We start from the raw sequence: 15,628 nt of genomic DNA, 5'->3' as shown, positions 1-15,628 counted from the left end.
TCCCAGCAGCTCTGGTGGCTTGCCTTTCACACCACTCATCTTCCTACTGGTGGCTTTTCGGGCACCGCTGCCTGCCAACTCTGTGCCTCACACCTTCAGGAAAGGCTCTTCCTTATAGCCCAGTTAGTCTCTCTTGGTGGCTGGAAGCCGTTATTTGCCCTTGGTGCTGCTGGGCTGAGCCTTTCAACCGCCTCACGGACCCTGGCGCCTTGGTCTACGCAGCCACGGCCAGGGCGGGGGTGGTCCCACGGAGCCAGGCCTGGTAACTTACACATTGGAAGGGCCTGTGACTGCCTTGCTCCAGAAGGGAGGGCACACAGCATTCCAGCCTCCTGAGATGTTACAGCCTGACTGGTGTATATGAAGCTTAAAAAAACTCATGGCTGAGTTCTCTGACCAGAGCTCTGCCTCCTCTCTTATCAGTCAGTATATTCCCTGTTAATTCAGGTTGAGGATGAGGGCCTGGGGCTCACACCTGATCTATGAAGCCTCGGTTACCGCTCATGGCCTTGAAGTTCACCCAGTCAGGCTGTGTCCGGACTCGCTGGGCAAATGCAGCGTTGGGGGGTGTCAGCCACCGGGGCACAATGGGAGAATTAGGATTATTGCTCATGCATGCTGTGTGGGGTGAGGCGTGAGGCTGGTTGCTGTTTCCCTTCATGGTTTTATCTTCAGTGAGCTACAATAGCTTCCAGGAGCTCAGGGACAGAGTGGGAAAATGGCCTTGCCCCTGAGCTTGAGTCCATGGAATGCTTCTGATTTTTAAGGGACTTTACCCTCCTTTGGAGTTTTGAGCAGGAAAAGAGGATTTGAGCAATTTGAAGTTACTTAGTCTAGCCCTGACCTCTACTCTTTACCCGGGCCACTGGGGCAGGATGCATCCATCTCCTCTTCACGGATGAATCACAAACACCAAGTTGGTTACCCAGCCACAAGAGAATGCTCTCATGTCTCACTTACTTCCTTTTGCAGCCAGTAACCTGGGTCACATGACTCTGATTACAGTTCATGACCGAATGAGGCTTTTAAAGTAATAATAATAATATATGATTATATAATATAAATATAAAAGTAATAATAAAAGCCAGCACTCCTGTGGTCCTCACCGTCGGCCAGATAGTGTTCTAAGTGTATTAGGTAAATGCTCATGGACCCCATCAGCCCTTGATGAGATAGCTACAGTTATTTCCTGGGTCCTGTTTCTATTGTAGGGGGCCAGAACAAGCTCGTTTTCAAACCAGATCTCACTCTGGAAGAAGTGGCGGCAAAAAATCCCCAAGTGCACAGAGGCCGGTATCACCCTGAGGAATGTAAGGCTTTGCAGCGGGTTGCCATCCTCATTCCTCACCGGAACAGAGAGAAACACTTGATGTACCTTCTAGAACACCTTCACCCCTTCTTGCAGAGGCAGCAGCTGGACTATGGCATCTATATTATCCACCAGGTGAGTGGTTTGGTCTGCCACCCTCCCCCCCTCGCCCCAAGTCCTCCTCTCTCTCTGGGATGTGACTGAGGGACTTGGCTATTGGTGTCTCTTGGTTAAAAGGAGCATCAAACTCATTAAAGAAAAGGTCTCCTACCTCATTTATCCATGAAAGGAGTAAAGGAAATTCTTGTCTCGGAGTGTGGAATAATCAGACTAAACGCTGGGAAATTTTACTGCCTCTTAAACGAACCTCTGGAGGAAGTCTGTTTTGTTTAGTTTAGTTTTGTTCCGCTTTTTGTGTGTGAGCCCTTCCATGTTAGCCAATGACCGCCCAAAGAATTTCCCTGGAGATCTGCCTTGTATTTCCTCCTGCCTTTGCTATACACTACATGATGAGACGTTGGAATTACTGTTATTCATTATTGAGCATGGCTAATCAGTGGGGATCTAGGCAGAGGATCCAACAGATTACCGTAGTAATAGCCATGGGGTTCTATGACTGTCTCCATCTTTCTGCCTATAACTTCTATTATATCAGACGGATTATGTGTAGTTTTCACTTTCTCGACTCCCTTATTTGGCTTCCCAGAAGCGTGATTCATTAGGAGCACCATTAAGTGGTAAGCTTGGGCTACTTTTGAAGAATTTAGCTCTTAAGTGGAGAGGCTGATGAAGATGCCTGTATTTGGTATTAATGTTTATCGAAAGAAAAGGCATCAACTTAAATATCCATGTCTAGCTTTCCAGGATTGTCCCAGACCATTCAAATAATTCCCTTCAAATCCTTACAGAAGCCAAAAATGTCAACAAAATCATTCACTACATGTTTAATATTGTTTTATAATTGGTAGTATTTGTTTTAGGAAAACTTTTGACAAATCAGAGGATGCAGTTCTGCAGTATATACTTTAAAATAAATGGGGGCTCTTGAAATCAATGTGCATATATAATACACCCATTTTTTAGGATTTGAAACAAAATTTTACTATTGTTGGTTTATAATTTTCTTAAAAAATTATTTATTTATTTGTTTTTTGTTTTTTTTTTTTGAGAGAGAGAGAGTGCACGTAAGGCGGGGAGGGGCAGAGGGGAAGGGAGAGGGAGAGAATCTCCAGCAGACTCTGCACTGAGCACAGAGCCTGAAGTGGGGCTCAATCTCAGGACCCTGAGATCATGACCTGAGCCAAAACTAACAGTCAGACACTTAACCGACTGAGCCACCCAGGCGCCCCTATAATTATTTTTCTTTTTAACATTATTGGTCATTCTCAGTTCTTACTCAGGACAGCACCCCCAATGTATAGTATATTTGTGACTAGAAAAATATGTCTGCTTGGTGTTACTCTTTTCATGAAAATACTGTGATAACTTTTGAGAACTGCTTGTATTTTCTTTATGATAAACCCTTTACTAAACTGGAATTCGTTCTTAAGGATTATGATCCAAACAGCCATGAAAAAATTAATTCTGTAAAATCTTTTTCATACTGTAGCTTTGTACATATCCCTGTTTGAATTGTGTTCTCTTCTTACTCAGTGATGAATCCCTTCTGTAAGGTCACTATGAGGATTGCCTCCTTTTTTCTTTTTTAAGATTTTATTTATTTATTTGAGAGAAAGAGTGAGTGCAAGTGGTGGGGGGAGGGACGGGGAGCAGCAGAGGGAGAGGGAAAAGCAGGCTCCACATGGGGCTCCACGTGGGGCTCGATCCCATGACGCTGGGATCATGACCTGAGCCCAAATCAAGAGTCTTGACACTTAACTGACTGAGCCACTCAGGTGCCTCAAGGATTACCTTTTGCCAAGATTAAAACAGGATTCTCTTACAGTGATTCTAAGAAACTTTTAAGTAGCTTAGAAATATTAGCAATAACCTCTGTTTATAGGTCCAGATTTCTTGGTGTTCTCTGGTAAGCAATGTCTCTTGGAAGCTTAGTGTAAATTTGTTACATATGGTAAGATTGGGATCAGCTGGAAGTTAGACAGTAAAGCAGGATACTAATTGGTATGACTAATGTATAAAGAAGGTTTATACTTTTATGTGGAATAAATAAATGTATGTTTTTAAAAAAATTCTGTTATTTTTATTTGTAGTTTAAAAGCATGACCTTTTTTAAAATTGTGAAATATACATAAAATTTAGTATCTTAACTCTTTTTTTTTTTTAATTTCTGATCAGACCGTTTTATTGAGGGGCTTCAGGGCAAAGTCAGTGGGCTGGGAGAACAATGAGATCCGACGTCCTCAGCCCTGCCAGGATCTCTCCGGTTCATAGTCACTGAAAGTGCATCTTAACTGTTTTTAAGTATACGGTTCAGTGGTGTGAAGTATATTCACATTATCGTGTAACCAGGCTCAAGACATTTCTCGCCTTGCAAAACTGAAACTCTGTACCCATTAAACAACTCTCCATTTTAAGGCATGTTTGTCACTTTTGGAATATAAGTATATATGAAAGAACACAAAGAACCAAATGGTTTTTTTTACTGTTACTGCATCTACTCTGCCAGATTTTTACTTGGGAAGAATAATTCCAACTCCTGCCTCTGAGTTGGAGAGGGGCACAGTGTGAAACCTTATCTCTGGAGCTTTCCAAGTTTTAATTTCTGTATCTATAGGCTGGAAGCAAAAAGTTTAATCGAGCCAAGCTCTTGAATGTGGGCTATCTGGAAGCTCTTAAGGATGAAAATTGGGATTGCTTTATATTCCACGATGTGGACCTGGTGCCCGAGAACGACTTGAACCTCTATAAGTGTGAGGAGCAGCCCAAGCATTTGGTGGTCGGCAGGAACAGCACAGGGTACAGGTAAGCAGGAAGGCGGACGCCGCTCATGGCTTGCACAGGCTGAGAAGCTCACTCTGTTGTCATCAGGGCTGTGTGGGACGTAGTGTCCAGACTATCACAGAAAAATGAGGAATAGGAAAAATGATGCATGACCTATCACTTAAGTTCAAAACAGAAATCACAACAATCTTGGCAGAGGATGAAGGACAACAGGGAAAGAACAGGAGAGGGAAAGCAGGCCAAGCATTGCAAATGACAGCCAGCCCCACCCACGGCACCCCCGTGGTGGAACTTTGTCAGTAAGTCCACACTGAGTAGAACTCAAGTCACTTGCCTGGCTATCCTGACTTCCCCTTCCAGGAGGCAACAAGAGTGTGCCCCTTAGGTCGAACTTTAGGTCTCTGCTGTGAGATCATGACATTTCTTTTCAGACTGTGGCGTCTTCCCAGGGTCTGAGGGAGACAGAGCTGCCATGGAGGTGCATCGGTTTGGCACTTCTACAAATTCAACTGTAAGCAGTTGGTCATGATGGGGAGAGAGGAGGAGGCAGGGAGAGAATTACACAATTATAACACAGGAGATTGCACCATTGTCTACTCTGGGAAGGGAACATGAGACGGAAACCATGAATCCCTTGATACCGCACTTAATCTCAGTTTCCATGCTGCTCAGATCGTGTAGGTCTCTCACTTTGGGCTGTAAGAGATTTCCAAGAGTAACATCTCAGGTTATTTTTGCCTTAGGTACTGACTTTAAACCCAGTCCCTATGTAAATTGTGGGATATAAACAAATACCTAGAATAAGCCACAGTGGGTGGGCACACAGGGTCTTTTTTTTTTTTCCTTTAAATTTTTTTATTGTTGTGTTAATCACCATACATTACATCATTAGTTTTTGATGTAGTGTTCCATGATTCATTGTTTGCGCATAACACCCAGTGCTCCATGCAGTACGTGCCCTCCTTAATACCCATCACCAGGCTAACCCATCACCCCCCCTCCTCCCCTCTAGAACCCTCAGTTTGTTTCTCAGAGTCCATAGTCTCTCATGGTTCATCTCCCCCCCCGATTTCCCCCCCTTCATTTTTCCCTTCCTACTCTCTTCTTTTTTTTTTTTAACATATAATGTATTATTTGTTTCAGAGGTACAGATATGTGATTCATCAATCTTGCGCAATTCACAGCGCTCACCATAGCACATACCCTCCCCCATGTCTATCACCCAGCCACGCCAGGCACACAGGGTCTTTAAGACACCTATGGAAGGGTTTAAACCTCTTCCCCAGGGAACGTGGCCCCTTTAGCATGTGCAACAATGGGAGCTTCCCAGTAGAGTTCCAAGACATGGAAATGAGAGAGCATGGCATGGTTTTGGGGAAATGCATGGAGTTTATTAGTGCTCAAGAATGAATGTCCGGGATGGTGGAGGGAAGAGAGGCAAGAGATGGGGGTAGGCAGGGGCCAGAGTAGGGAGGCCTCGTTCAGTCTGCTAAGGAATTTGAATTTTGTATGGAAGGGACTGAGGGGCTTCTGACACCTAGATACAGCTGAAGAATGACAGGAGAAGCTCAGTGCAACTGGCCTTTAGTGTACTGGGTGGAGCAAGGCCGAAGGGGAGAAGCTGAAAGAGGAGATGCCATGCTCCCGAATTTGGCAGGGGACAGTGGGACCAGAGGGCAGGGGAGCGGTCTGGAAGAGAATTGCAGGGATTTTTTCCTTCAGGGAATTTTATCATGATCCTTTCCCGGAGGTTTTGCTTTCTGGTCTCCTTGAGCCACCTGTGCATGAAAGAAAGCAGCGTATTATATTGGGCTACCTTGGTGTTTTCAGAAGCATGTCAACAGTCTACCTAAAATTAATAAGATATCACCGCGTAGAACACAGAACACCTGTACTTTGGACCCTTCCATAGATAACTTTCTGTGGCCCAGTTCTTTCTGCACGTCTGTGATGAGAAATTACAACCACACAGGATTGTTCTTGTTTATTTTTGGAGTGTGGACACAAGGGATTGTTTAAAGGCTTTTTATTGGGATTCTAGATTTTTATTTTTTATTTTTTTTTGTATTCAGCTGGACCACAAGAAACTAAGTTCTTGGGGTTTCCTGCTAGAAATTAATTTTGAATAAAACTTCAGTGCCACAAGCAGCAATTTCATCAGATGCTGCTCATTCTAAAAACAGCCCCTGCATGAATCTTGATGTTTTTGATTTGCTATTGTCACTGGCCAGACATTTCTTTCGTAATTAGATATTAGAAAGCCTTTGTCTTCTTTGAGTAACTGGCAGGGTTTTCTTATTATGAATCAGGTGATTGAGTGTGTCTCCTCTTTTGATCTGGATGTAGGAAGCTGTGAGCCAAATCCTTGGGCTTCTTTTAGAAGCTGAAAAGAATCTTAATTGTAGATCAGAGTTCTAATATATTTCCCATTTTAATCTTCTGTTCTGTTTTAACTTTTCCTCTGGTCCTGGATGTTTGTCATTTATATTTTTCTACTTTATTGTGTGTATCGTGTAGACGGCCTCATCTTCATTGGCCCAAGTAACTTAGGAGTTGCCCTCGTCCCCCTCCCCTAGCTCTTTGCTGTTTTGGGCAAAATCCCTCTAGTTGCGAGCCAGAGGGCAGGTGGGGTTGCAGGCAGCTGAATGTCTGCTCTCTACTGGTCACTATGTTACACTGTGTCACGCAGCTTGAAATGCACATGCTTTGATCATTGTGGCTGCTGCCCCAGGAGTGTGATGAGAAGTGCAAGAAAGGTTTTCACTTCACGCACCTGCAGAGGAAATAACTTAAAGGAACTTGCCCCCGCTGTCTCAGACTCTGATGAGGCCAGAAATCTTGTTTATCTCACGACTGTGGATCAGTGATAAAGCCCTGGTCCAGCCTGTGGCACATTTTACTGCCAAGAATTCCTTTGCTACCTAACTGCTTTCTACGAGGACACTGCTGTTATTTTAGCGCTACATCCCCTCCCTCCCCCCGCCCGGCCTTGGGCCTTACAGACCTTTACAAATAAATAAGACTGTTCCAGGGCCAGTTAAGTGGTCATGCTTTTCCCGATAAGAAGAAAAACCAAAAGCAAAGATCGACAAACACATAGACATTTGCCATTTGAGAAACAGCTGAGAAACTGAGAGCTCCTCGACCCTTCTTTCTGGCCGGTGTCCTTCTGTGCCTCCCACTGTGGCTACACGGCTCTCCAGGTGCTTCCAGTTGCTCCCAGGCGGCTCGCATTTGTCTCTCTCTTCACTCTTCCTCATGGAGTTCTGGCCACCAGGAGTTTCCCCATGTTCCTACCTACTGAATCCTCTCTGGCCCACCTGCCTCCACCGCACGACATCTCCTTCCTCAGAACCCTGATGACGCTCGTGTCTTATGTTAGACCCGAAGCTCTTGGAGGGCAGGGCCCTGCTGTTCCCGCGTCTAGCTTGCTGTCTTGCACACGGTGGCTAGTGACTCCTTAAATCAATCACGGCCAGATCAGTAATGGCGGTTCTCTCCTGGTGACCCGCTGTTGGTGCCTGGCAGGCTGTATCTGGGCAGGGCTGCTACTCAGTATTCTGATGAAGTTTCTGGTCTGCGGGGCCTTAAGGATGCCTTCCCAGAGGCTTCTGGGTGGCTCATTCCATTAAACGCGTGCCTTTGGCTCAGGTCATGATCCCAGGGTCCTGGGATCGAGTCCCTCATCGGGCTCCCTGCTCGGCGGGGAGCCTGCTTCTCCCTCTCTGGCTCCCCCTGCTTGTGTCCCCTCTCTCGCTGTGTCTCTCTTTGTCAAATAAATAAATAAAATCTCCAAAAAAAAAAAAAAAAAGAACGATGTCTTGGCTGGTAACAGCTGCCTTCTGAACACTTTGTTCCTTTTGCTTATTTTAGGTTGTTGTGATACCATTTTCTAGAATTTTAGGTTGAGGGGTTACAAGTAAGTCTATTTCCATTGTGGGTTAAACAGGGCTTCCCTGTCTATACTCAGAACATAGAGACAAATAGCTGAACTACAAATTAGCCTTTGGGACTCCACCTGTTAGATGGCAAGTGTCTCCGTGCTTACTGGTCTTTCCTTTTGCTTTTTCTTGTCTAGAAAAGTGGAAATATTTAATCGGTCCTGGAACACTTGGAACTGAAGTTAATTCAAATTAGAAATCCTCCATATGTTTGTATCTTTTTATTCAGTAACACCCAAGTTATTAAGCTGCCTTCGTTTGCATTTCTAAACTGTTACAGTGTTATATTCAAGGGTTGTCTTTTTTTCTCAGATTTGCTAATTTGTCAACCAATAATCCGTCAGAGTCCTATACAACTGGGAGATGCTCTCTGCCTCGTTCCTCTTGATCTCTTCCCCGCCCCCTTTTGCTTATTGGCATCCCCACAGCTCTACCCTCTGCACTCGCCTCCTCTCACCTACTGTGTTGTCTTCAGGCAATTTCTCCTGCTCCTACATCTTCACCCACCACCTCTTGACATCTTCGTTCCAAAGTCATATCTGTCGCTCTTCTCCTTTGAACTTGGATCTTACGTCCTTTTGCCCAGCAGCAAAAGCACCAGGGGTATCTCACATTCAGCTTACCCCAAACATAATTTACTGTCTTCCTCTTATTGTTCCATATACTCTATTTCTGTTGAAAGACTGTATCATCTATCTTGTCGCCCAAGCCAGAAGCCTCAAGATAGCTGAGGTGTGTTGGCTTCTCCAGGACACAGACTCGGAGATGGAACTTTGCATACACGGGTGTGGAGTTTGCATACAAAGTGTGTGCAGGAGCTCTCTCCTCTCCACCCCACCCCGCCAAAAAAAGTAAAAGTAAAAAACCAGTATATTCATCAGGGCATTCATTCATGCTGGACCTGGAGGCAGCCTCAGGATCCTTCCTGACCCAGTGCCCTTGGCCGCCATTACTCCTCACTGGATTGGCACATGAGATGAAATCTGTCATTCACCTCTGATGTTGTGGTGCACATTTACAGGTACCTCTGTAGATCTCTGCACACAAACGTTCACAGTCACAGGTGGGGAGCACTTTGCTTAGTGAGTGGACGTGAGCACTTAATCTAGACAGAGGAAAGAAGGGCCGACAGGGAAGGCCAGAACACTGGGAGGTGGAGGTCAAGCAGGAGTGGATGGATGAAAGTGCATGGTCTTCAGCGTGTTCCTAGAATGCCAGCCCTGACACAAGAGACTTCTGAAGAGTGTGTGGAGAACAAAACAGCCTTGTGCTAATGTTACCGTGTCTCTCCTCTCTTCTGCTCCAGGTTACGTTACAATGGATATTTTGGGGGTGTCACTGCCCTCAGCAGAGAGCAATTTTTCAAGGTGAATGGATTCTCTAACAACTACTGGGGATGGGGAGGCGAAGACGATGACCTCAGACTCAGGTGAACAACAGGGGCAGGTCCCCTTCACGGGGCTCTGCTGTGACTGGTGGCTCTAGCAACCTGTGCTTACCCATAGTTCCCGTGGATGCCAGTCCAGCAGGTCTTGAGGCCGCAGAGTCGGGCAGGGGGAGGGCAGGGGGAGGGCAGGCTGGCCCAGATTGCTGTTCGCCACTGGCAGTTCAGAAATGATGGAGGGTCGTTTGTTTCTGGCTCCCGGGTGTTTAGGGACCAGAAATGGTGACGGAGGTTTCTGGACTTGCTGGTGGGTATTATTTACGGAGACAGGGTCCAAAAATGCTGCAAAACTGCAATTTGAGGGAAATGGCCAGAGAGCCTGCCGTAAGCTGTGCTTTTCCCCAGACCCAAGGGAATCCTGGCTCGGTTCTCAGTTTCCAGAGCAGAGAGTGCCAACAGCCTGTGAGGAGTGGCACCCCCAGGCTCAGGCCAAGAGGTCCTTTAGTGCTTATGCCTTAGCCAGCCCCACACACCGGGAGCAGTTGCTGGCCTGACTCCCAGGCCAGACTTGGAGCTGTTGGCTCCTCAGATTTTCTTGGACTACTTTCTGCTCGGGGGTGCTCAAAGGGAGCATATCTGGCCTCTTCTCTCAGCTCACCCGCCTTCCCCCACCCCCCGCCTTGGGTTTTGTGACTAGACAGTTATGGGTATCCCTAGCTCCCCAAAATAACTATGCAAGAGCCTGAGGCTAGTATCTTCAGACTTCTAATAACAAGGCCCTTTGGGCTATCAGGAGACCCCCTTTCCTCCTACTGTTGCCTCTTAGAGAGGAAATTTCCTAGCTGGGGTTCTGAAATAATAGATGTGTGACTGCCAGAAATCTTCCATCGCTTTAGTATGAAGGAGCCAGGGTTCCATGTTGGTCTTGTTCCCATGTCTAGGCTGAGAGTCTCTGGAATGTTTCTGGCAGGAGAGAATGGATTTCCCTCACCAAAGGCTCCACAGGAATAGTCATAGTGATGGGCAACAGCACTTTATGGCCCAGCGCATCAGTAGCCTGTGTGGCCTTGGCTAATGAAGGAGACAGAGGGAACCTGATGGGTTTCAGGGTGAGAGTAGCAAGGACTAGAGATAAACAGTATCCACTGTCTTCCCCAAATCCATTTCACTGTCCAGATGGGATGCTTAATAGAATTTTGCACATTTCATGTAACTTCGCTGTCTTCTTGATCCTCCTCAGCAGCAAGGTAGAGGGGAGACCCCAGTTTTGCTTTCACTTGAGAAGAACATCCTTGTTGGCTAAGATTTGTTTGCTAAACATTAATTTACTCCCCTGGGCAACCTTGTCTGCACTTCCGTATTATGTTATGTGTGCAAAATGTGTTGCATGTGGACTGTTTGATTTGGGCCTATCATATCACCTCTATAACACCATTGCCATTTTACAAAGAAGCAACCAAGACCCGGAATCATGAACTGACTTACCCAGATTGTAAATAACTAAGTCTAGATTTATACCTGCGTTTGTGGGCTTTTAAGCTTGGGACCTTAAATGGTCATTACTTTCTTTGTTAAAAAAAGGAAACACTAAGTAAATTAGGCATCTGAAGAGACTTGATTCTCCTACTTGTCACGATGTTTTTAAAATAATTGAATGAGTACTTTCTCAGGTGTTTTGGAAAATGGCAAACTATAAATTGACACATCTCCTTTGTACCCCAATTATTAATGTTAAATGTGATTCTTTTATGGACTTACTGCCTGAGGTCCAACATCATAAGAAGATTCTTTTTTTTTTAAATATCATAATAATCAAACTCTGTGTGACTGTGTGTGTGTGCATATGTGTAAATTTTTGCAAATGATTTTTTTAAGTGCCTGGTGGTAGATAAGTAGGATAGACTTTAAAAAAAGAATTCTGTTATTCTTCTAGGGTTGAGCTTCATAGAATGAAAATAATCCGGCCAATGCCTGAAGTGGGTAAATATACAATGATCTTCCATACTAGAGACAGAGGCAATGAGGTGAATATAGAACGGTAAGTCTTGGATTCACTTGCCAGGCTTGCACCTGCTCAGTATCTTTTGTCAATAAGGACTTTGCTGAATTCGATCAGATTAGTCCATTTGTTTTGTTCAAAGCTTTTTATTAAGGTCATTTTCAAACTGTCATAAAAGTAGAGGGGCTGGGGGCACCTGGGTGGCTCAGTCACTGGGCGTCTGCCTTCGGCTCAGATCATGATCCCAGGGTCCTGGGATCGAGCCCTGCATCGGGCTCCCTGCTCGGCAGGAAGCCTGTGTCTCCCTCTCCCACCCCTGCTGCTCGTGTTCCTTCTCTCGCTGTGTCTCTCTCTGTCAAATAAATAAATAAAATCTTTAAAAAAAAAAAAAAAAGCAGAGGGACTGGTATATTGAACCCTCACGTACCACATACCTAGCTTCAACAGTTACCAACGCATGTCCTCTCTTCTTTCTCCCACCTTCTTCTCCTCCCCCCACTAGATTTTTAGAAGCAAATCAGATATCACAGCATTTTATGTGTAAATACTTCGGTATATATCCTTAAATATAGGAAGTCTTAAAGGAAGAACCACTATAGCATTATCATACCTAAAATAAAATTAACAGTACTTCCTCAAAATCATCAAATACCCAGTTAGTGTTTGGATTTCCCTGATTATCTCATAAATTTTTCTTCTCCCCTTAACGGTTGGTTTATTCAGATCAGGATCTAGACAAGGTCCACACATTGCATTTAGATGAACTCTCTGAAATCTCTTAATCTGCAGATTACCTCCCCCCTACCTTTTTTCCCCTGGCATTTTATTTATTGAACAAACCAGGTCATTTGTCTGATGGAATTTGCTACCTTGTGGGTCTTGTGATTTGCATCCCGGCAGTAAAACTTCCTATGTGCCTCTGACCTCTGCCTTCATTTGTAAACTGGGAGTTAGATCCTGGAGGCTTGAACGGAATCCAGTACAATTTGGGGGCAAGAACACTTCACCTATGGGGCCACGTAGCTCCTCTTATATCACAACAGGAAGACATGATGTCTGGTCGGGTCTTTATGATTCTAGCTTTGATCTTTGGGTTTAGGTGTTTTCAGCCCCATCCAGGTTCCCCATCAGCATCTAATGATCTTAGCAGCCGTTGGTGCTCATTGCATAAATTCATTATTCAGTTAGGTATTGCAAAATTCTGATATTCTATCATGCCTTTTGCATTTATTAGATAGATTTTTCAGCAAAGGACTTGCCTTCTTACTTGAGTACACCAAGGTATGGTTGTTATAGAAAGGGCAGAATGAAGGGGGCAGAATCAGTACTGATTTTTCATTTTTCAAAATGCTGAGTTGCTCTTCCCCAGCATCCTTCAGGATGTAGTTAATATTCCTTTCAGTGCTCAGTTTGTCTCATCTTTGGCGAGGGGCATCTTCTTCAAGCTGCCTCCTCAATCCTTTGACATAACTACACTAGTTTTGAGAGCCCCCTTGCCTGGGCTTCTGTGTGCTGAGCTGTTCTAGGCTCATCCTGTGCTTCTCTTGCCCCAGGAATTGGCCCTTTCGGTGAAAGGGCCAGAATCCTGGCAGATAAGCCGCTTCTTTCTGGGGCCATAGTTGAAGAATCTGCAATTCTTTGTTCTGATTTTTCCTTCTAAATTTAAAATTTTCCTTCTAAATTTTAAAACCATATTAGAGTGCTTTTAGCCCTTTTGTTGGAATCTACATTTTAAAACAATATTAAAATATTATAGGGCTTTGTCAGAGTTTATATTTTAAAACAATATTAAAAGGCTTTAGCCCTTTTGTTAGAATCTGTGACTTTAATAAAACTTCTGTTTTCTATGCGTCTTTCTAGTCTTTGTCCATAGGGGTGCATTTTCCTCTCTTAAATTAAAAGGGGCGCCTGGGTGGCTCAGTCGGTTAAGTGTCTGCCTTTGGCTCGGGTCATGATCCTGGGTTCCTGGGATCGAGTCCTACGTTGGGCTCCTTGCTCAGCAGGGAGCCTGCTTCTCACTCTGCTTGTGCTCTCTCTCTCTCTGACAAATAAATAAATTAAAAAATAATAATAAATAAAAAATAATAGTAATAATTATGGAATAGATACAAAAGGATACTTATAAATTGTTTGGAAAGTCTGAAGATTCTTGATACCATGAACAGTGGTAGTGTCCCCCACCCAATTTGTTTGTTACCCGTGTAACCCTCCTCAATCCCATTTCCTCCCACCCCAAGAGGTCACGGGGTTTTGTGACAATTACTTGTGATGATGATAATTATTTCTGCTATTTCTTTGTTTTTGTTGTTGTTTTCCCATAGGTGGGTATCCCTGTACAAAAGATTGTTTAGTTTTATATGTTTTCCAATTTTATATAAGTGAAATCATACTGTTGCATTTTTCTCTGACCTTACTTAATTCAACATTGTGTTTCTGATCTCTGTCAACATTGGAAAAAAAAAAAAACTATTCACATTGATATTGTAACCGAAATGTATTGCTTTTCATCCAGAGTTCCTAGAGACCAGTTCAGTTCACCACCTGCTCCACTCCCAACGTACTGGGCCTCCAGCCATGCAGTTGTTGCTGCTGCTTGAAATGCATCCTGCTGCTTTGCATGTCTCTGCATCTGGCACAGGGTGGTGTCCCTGCCTTCGTGTCCTTTCGTCTCACCTTTCTCCTCTTCTAAGCCTCGGCCATATTCCCTTTCTCTGCGCTCCTCCCTCGACTCCCTCATGAAGTCAGGTGCTGCTTCATTCATCCTCCTCTACATAAATTCTAACTTTGCTTGAGACTCTGAGGAAAGCTATGTACCCTCCTGCCTACAGACAACAACACGGGAGGATTCCTAGATCCCCTGGAGCTTAGCCCAGGCCCTGTTAGCAGTGGATGGCACGTATCACATTGTATTGGTGTTACCTGGGCATCCTTCTGTAGACTGGGTGCCTTGGTCCCTAGGGTCTTAACATGGGGTCTGACACATGACCACGTGGCTATCATTGGTGTCTGTTACTTCAGATGGGGAAAATTAACTTTTTGCAGTAGGAAACCCAGTAGGTGCAATGATTTACAAAGATGCTTTTGTCAAATTTGGGGGCAAGGCAAAAAGCAATGGAAATCTATGTTAAATTCTTGCATTATGATTTACATTGTTCTTTTTATCTTTAGGATGAAGCTCTTACATCAGGTATCACGAGTCTGGAGAACAGATGGGTTGACCAGTTGTATTTACAAATTACTCTCTGTGGATTATAATCCTTTGTATACCAACATCACAGTGGATTTATGGTCTGGTGCATGACCCTGGATCTTCTGGTGACATTCGGAAGAACTGAATATTTTATTGCAATAATTATGGACTAGAGACTTTCCCTAGTAGCACACATTAAGAACTGGTCGCAGCTAATTAGTGAGCTGAATTTTTCCTTTCTGTATTTTCTTAGCAGAGCTCCAAGTAATACGGACTGTAAAACAGTTGTAAGAAGACAGCTTTCGTGGTTGGTTTGCTCCTGGGGGTTATTAAAGACCGTAATACACATACTTGAAGGGCTGAGTCTGAAAGGACTACTCAAGGGATAACATGAAGGCTACTTGAAAGCTTGGACTGAAGGAGATTTAAGTTTAAAGTGATACATGATGGGATCAGAAAAGCCCACGGGAAGTATGGTTGCTGAATGTTCCAGAGAACCGGAATTGTTCTCGTCTGAGGTAGAAAGGTACGAAGAAGTCCGTCTGTTTACTCTTTTATCCTGCATGGTCGTCTGAGAAAGGGTGGGCCCCAGGTGAGAAGAAGGCCACAGAAGGTAGGAGAAAGGTGAAGAATCAAGATGCAGTGAACTTGGGCACGAATGGCCGGCAGGAGGCCGGGGTCGGAGGAGCAACCCCCGATGTGCTGGGCTCCCTGCTCTGTGGCGGGCGTCACCTGCCACATACGCCTCCCAGGAAGAGCCCAGCAGGACACATGTTATCTACTAGTTTTTAAAGTATTTTTGTAAAATGATTTTGTACCTGCAGGATGTGAATTAGCAGTTTACAAATTACTTATTAACCAGTCATAAATCGAAAGTACCTCTGGAGTAAAATAATGAAAAAAG

At 44.4% G+C, this 15,628-nt stretch overlaps 1 protein-coding gene across 1 annotated transcript in view; it reads left to right on the top strand.

Annotated features, from left to right (window-relative positions):
* Positions 1–15,628, top strand: part of B4GALT4 (beta-1,4-galactosyltransferase 4) — a 27,742-nt gene extending 12,114 nt beyond the window's left edge. Inside the window, exons 3-7 of the mRNA XM_025874587.2 lie at positions 1,212–1,444; positions 4,044–4,231; positions 9,458–9,580; positions 11,469–11,573; positions 14,703–15,628. Coding sequence (XP_025730372.1) covers positions 1,212–1,444; positions 4,044–4,231; positions 9,458–9,580; positions 11,469–11,573; positions 14,703–14,835 — 782 coding nt within the window. The 3' untranslated portion in view covers positions 14,836–15,628. The remainder of the gene's footprint in view (positions 1–1,211; positions 1,445–4,043; positions 4,232–9,457; positions 9,581–11,468; positions 11,574–14,702) is intronic.

Source organism: Callorhinus ursinus, unplaced genomic scaffold, assembly GCF_003265705.2.
Source record: "Callorhinus ursinus isolate GAN/ISIS: 27379988/994484 unplaced genomic scaffold, GSC_fseal_2.0 scaffold1, whole genome shotgun sequence".
NCBI classification, from domain to species: domain Eukaryota; kingdom Metazoa; phylum Chordata; class Mammalia; order Carnivora; family Otariidae; genus Callorhinus; species Callorhinus ursinus.
This window is presented reverse-complemented; position numbering and strand designations above follow the sequence as displayed.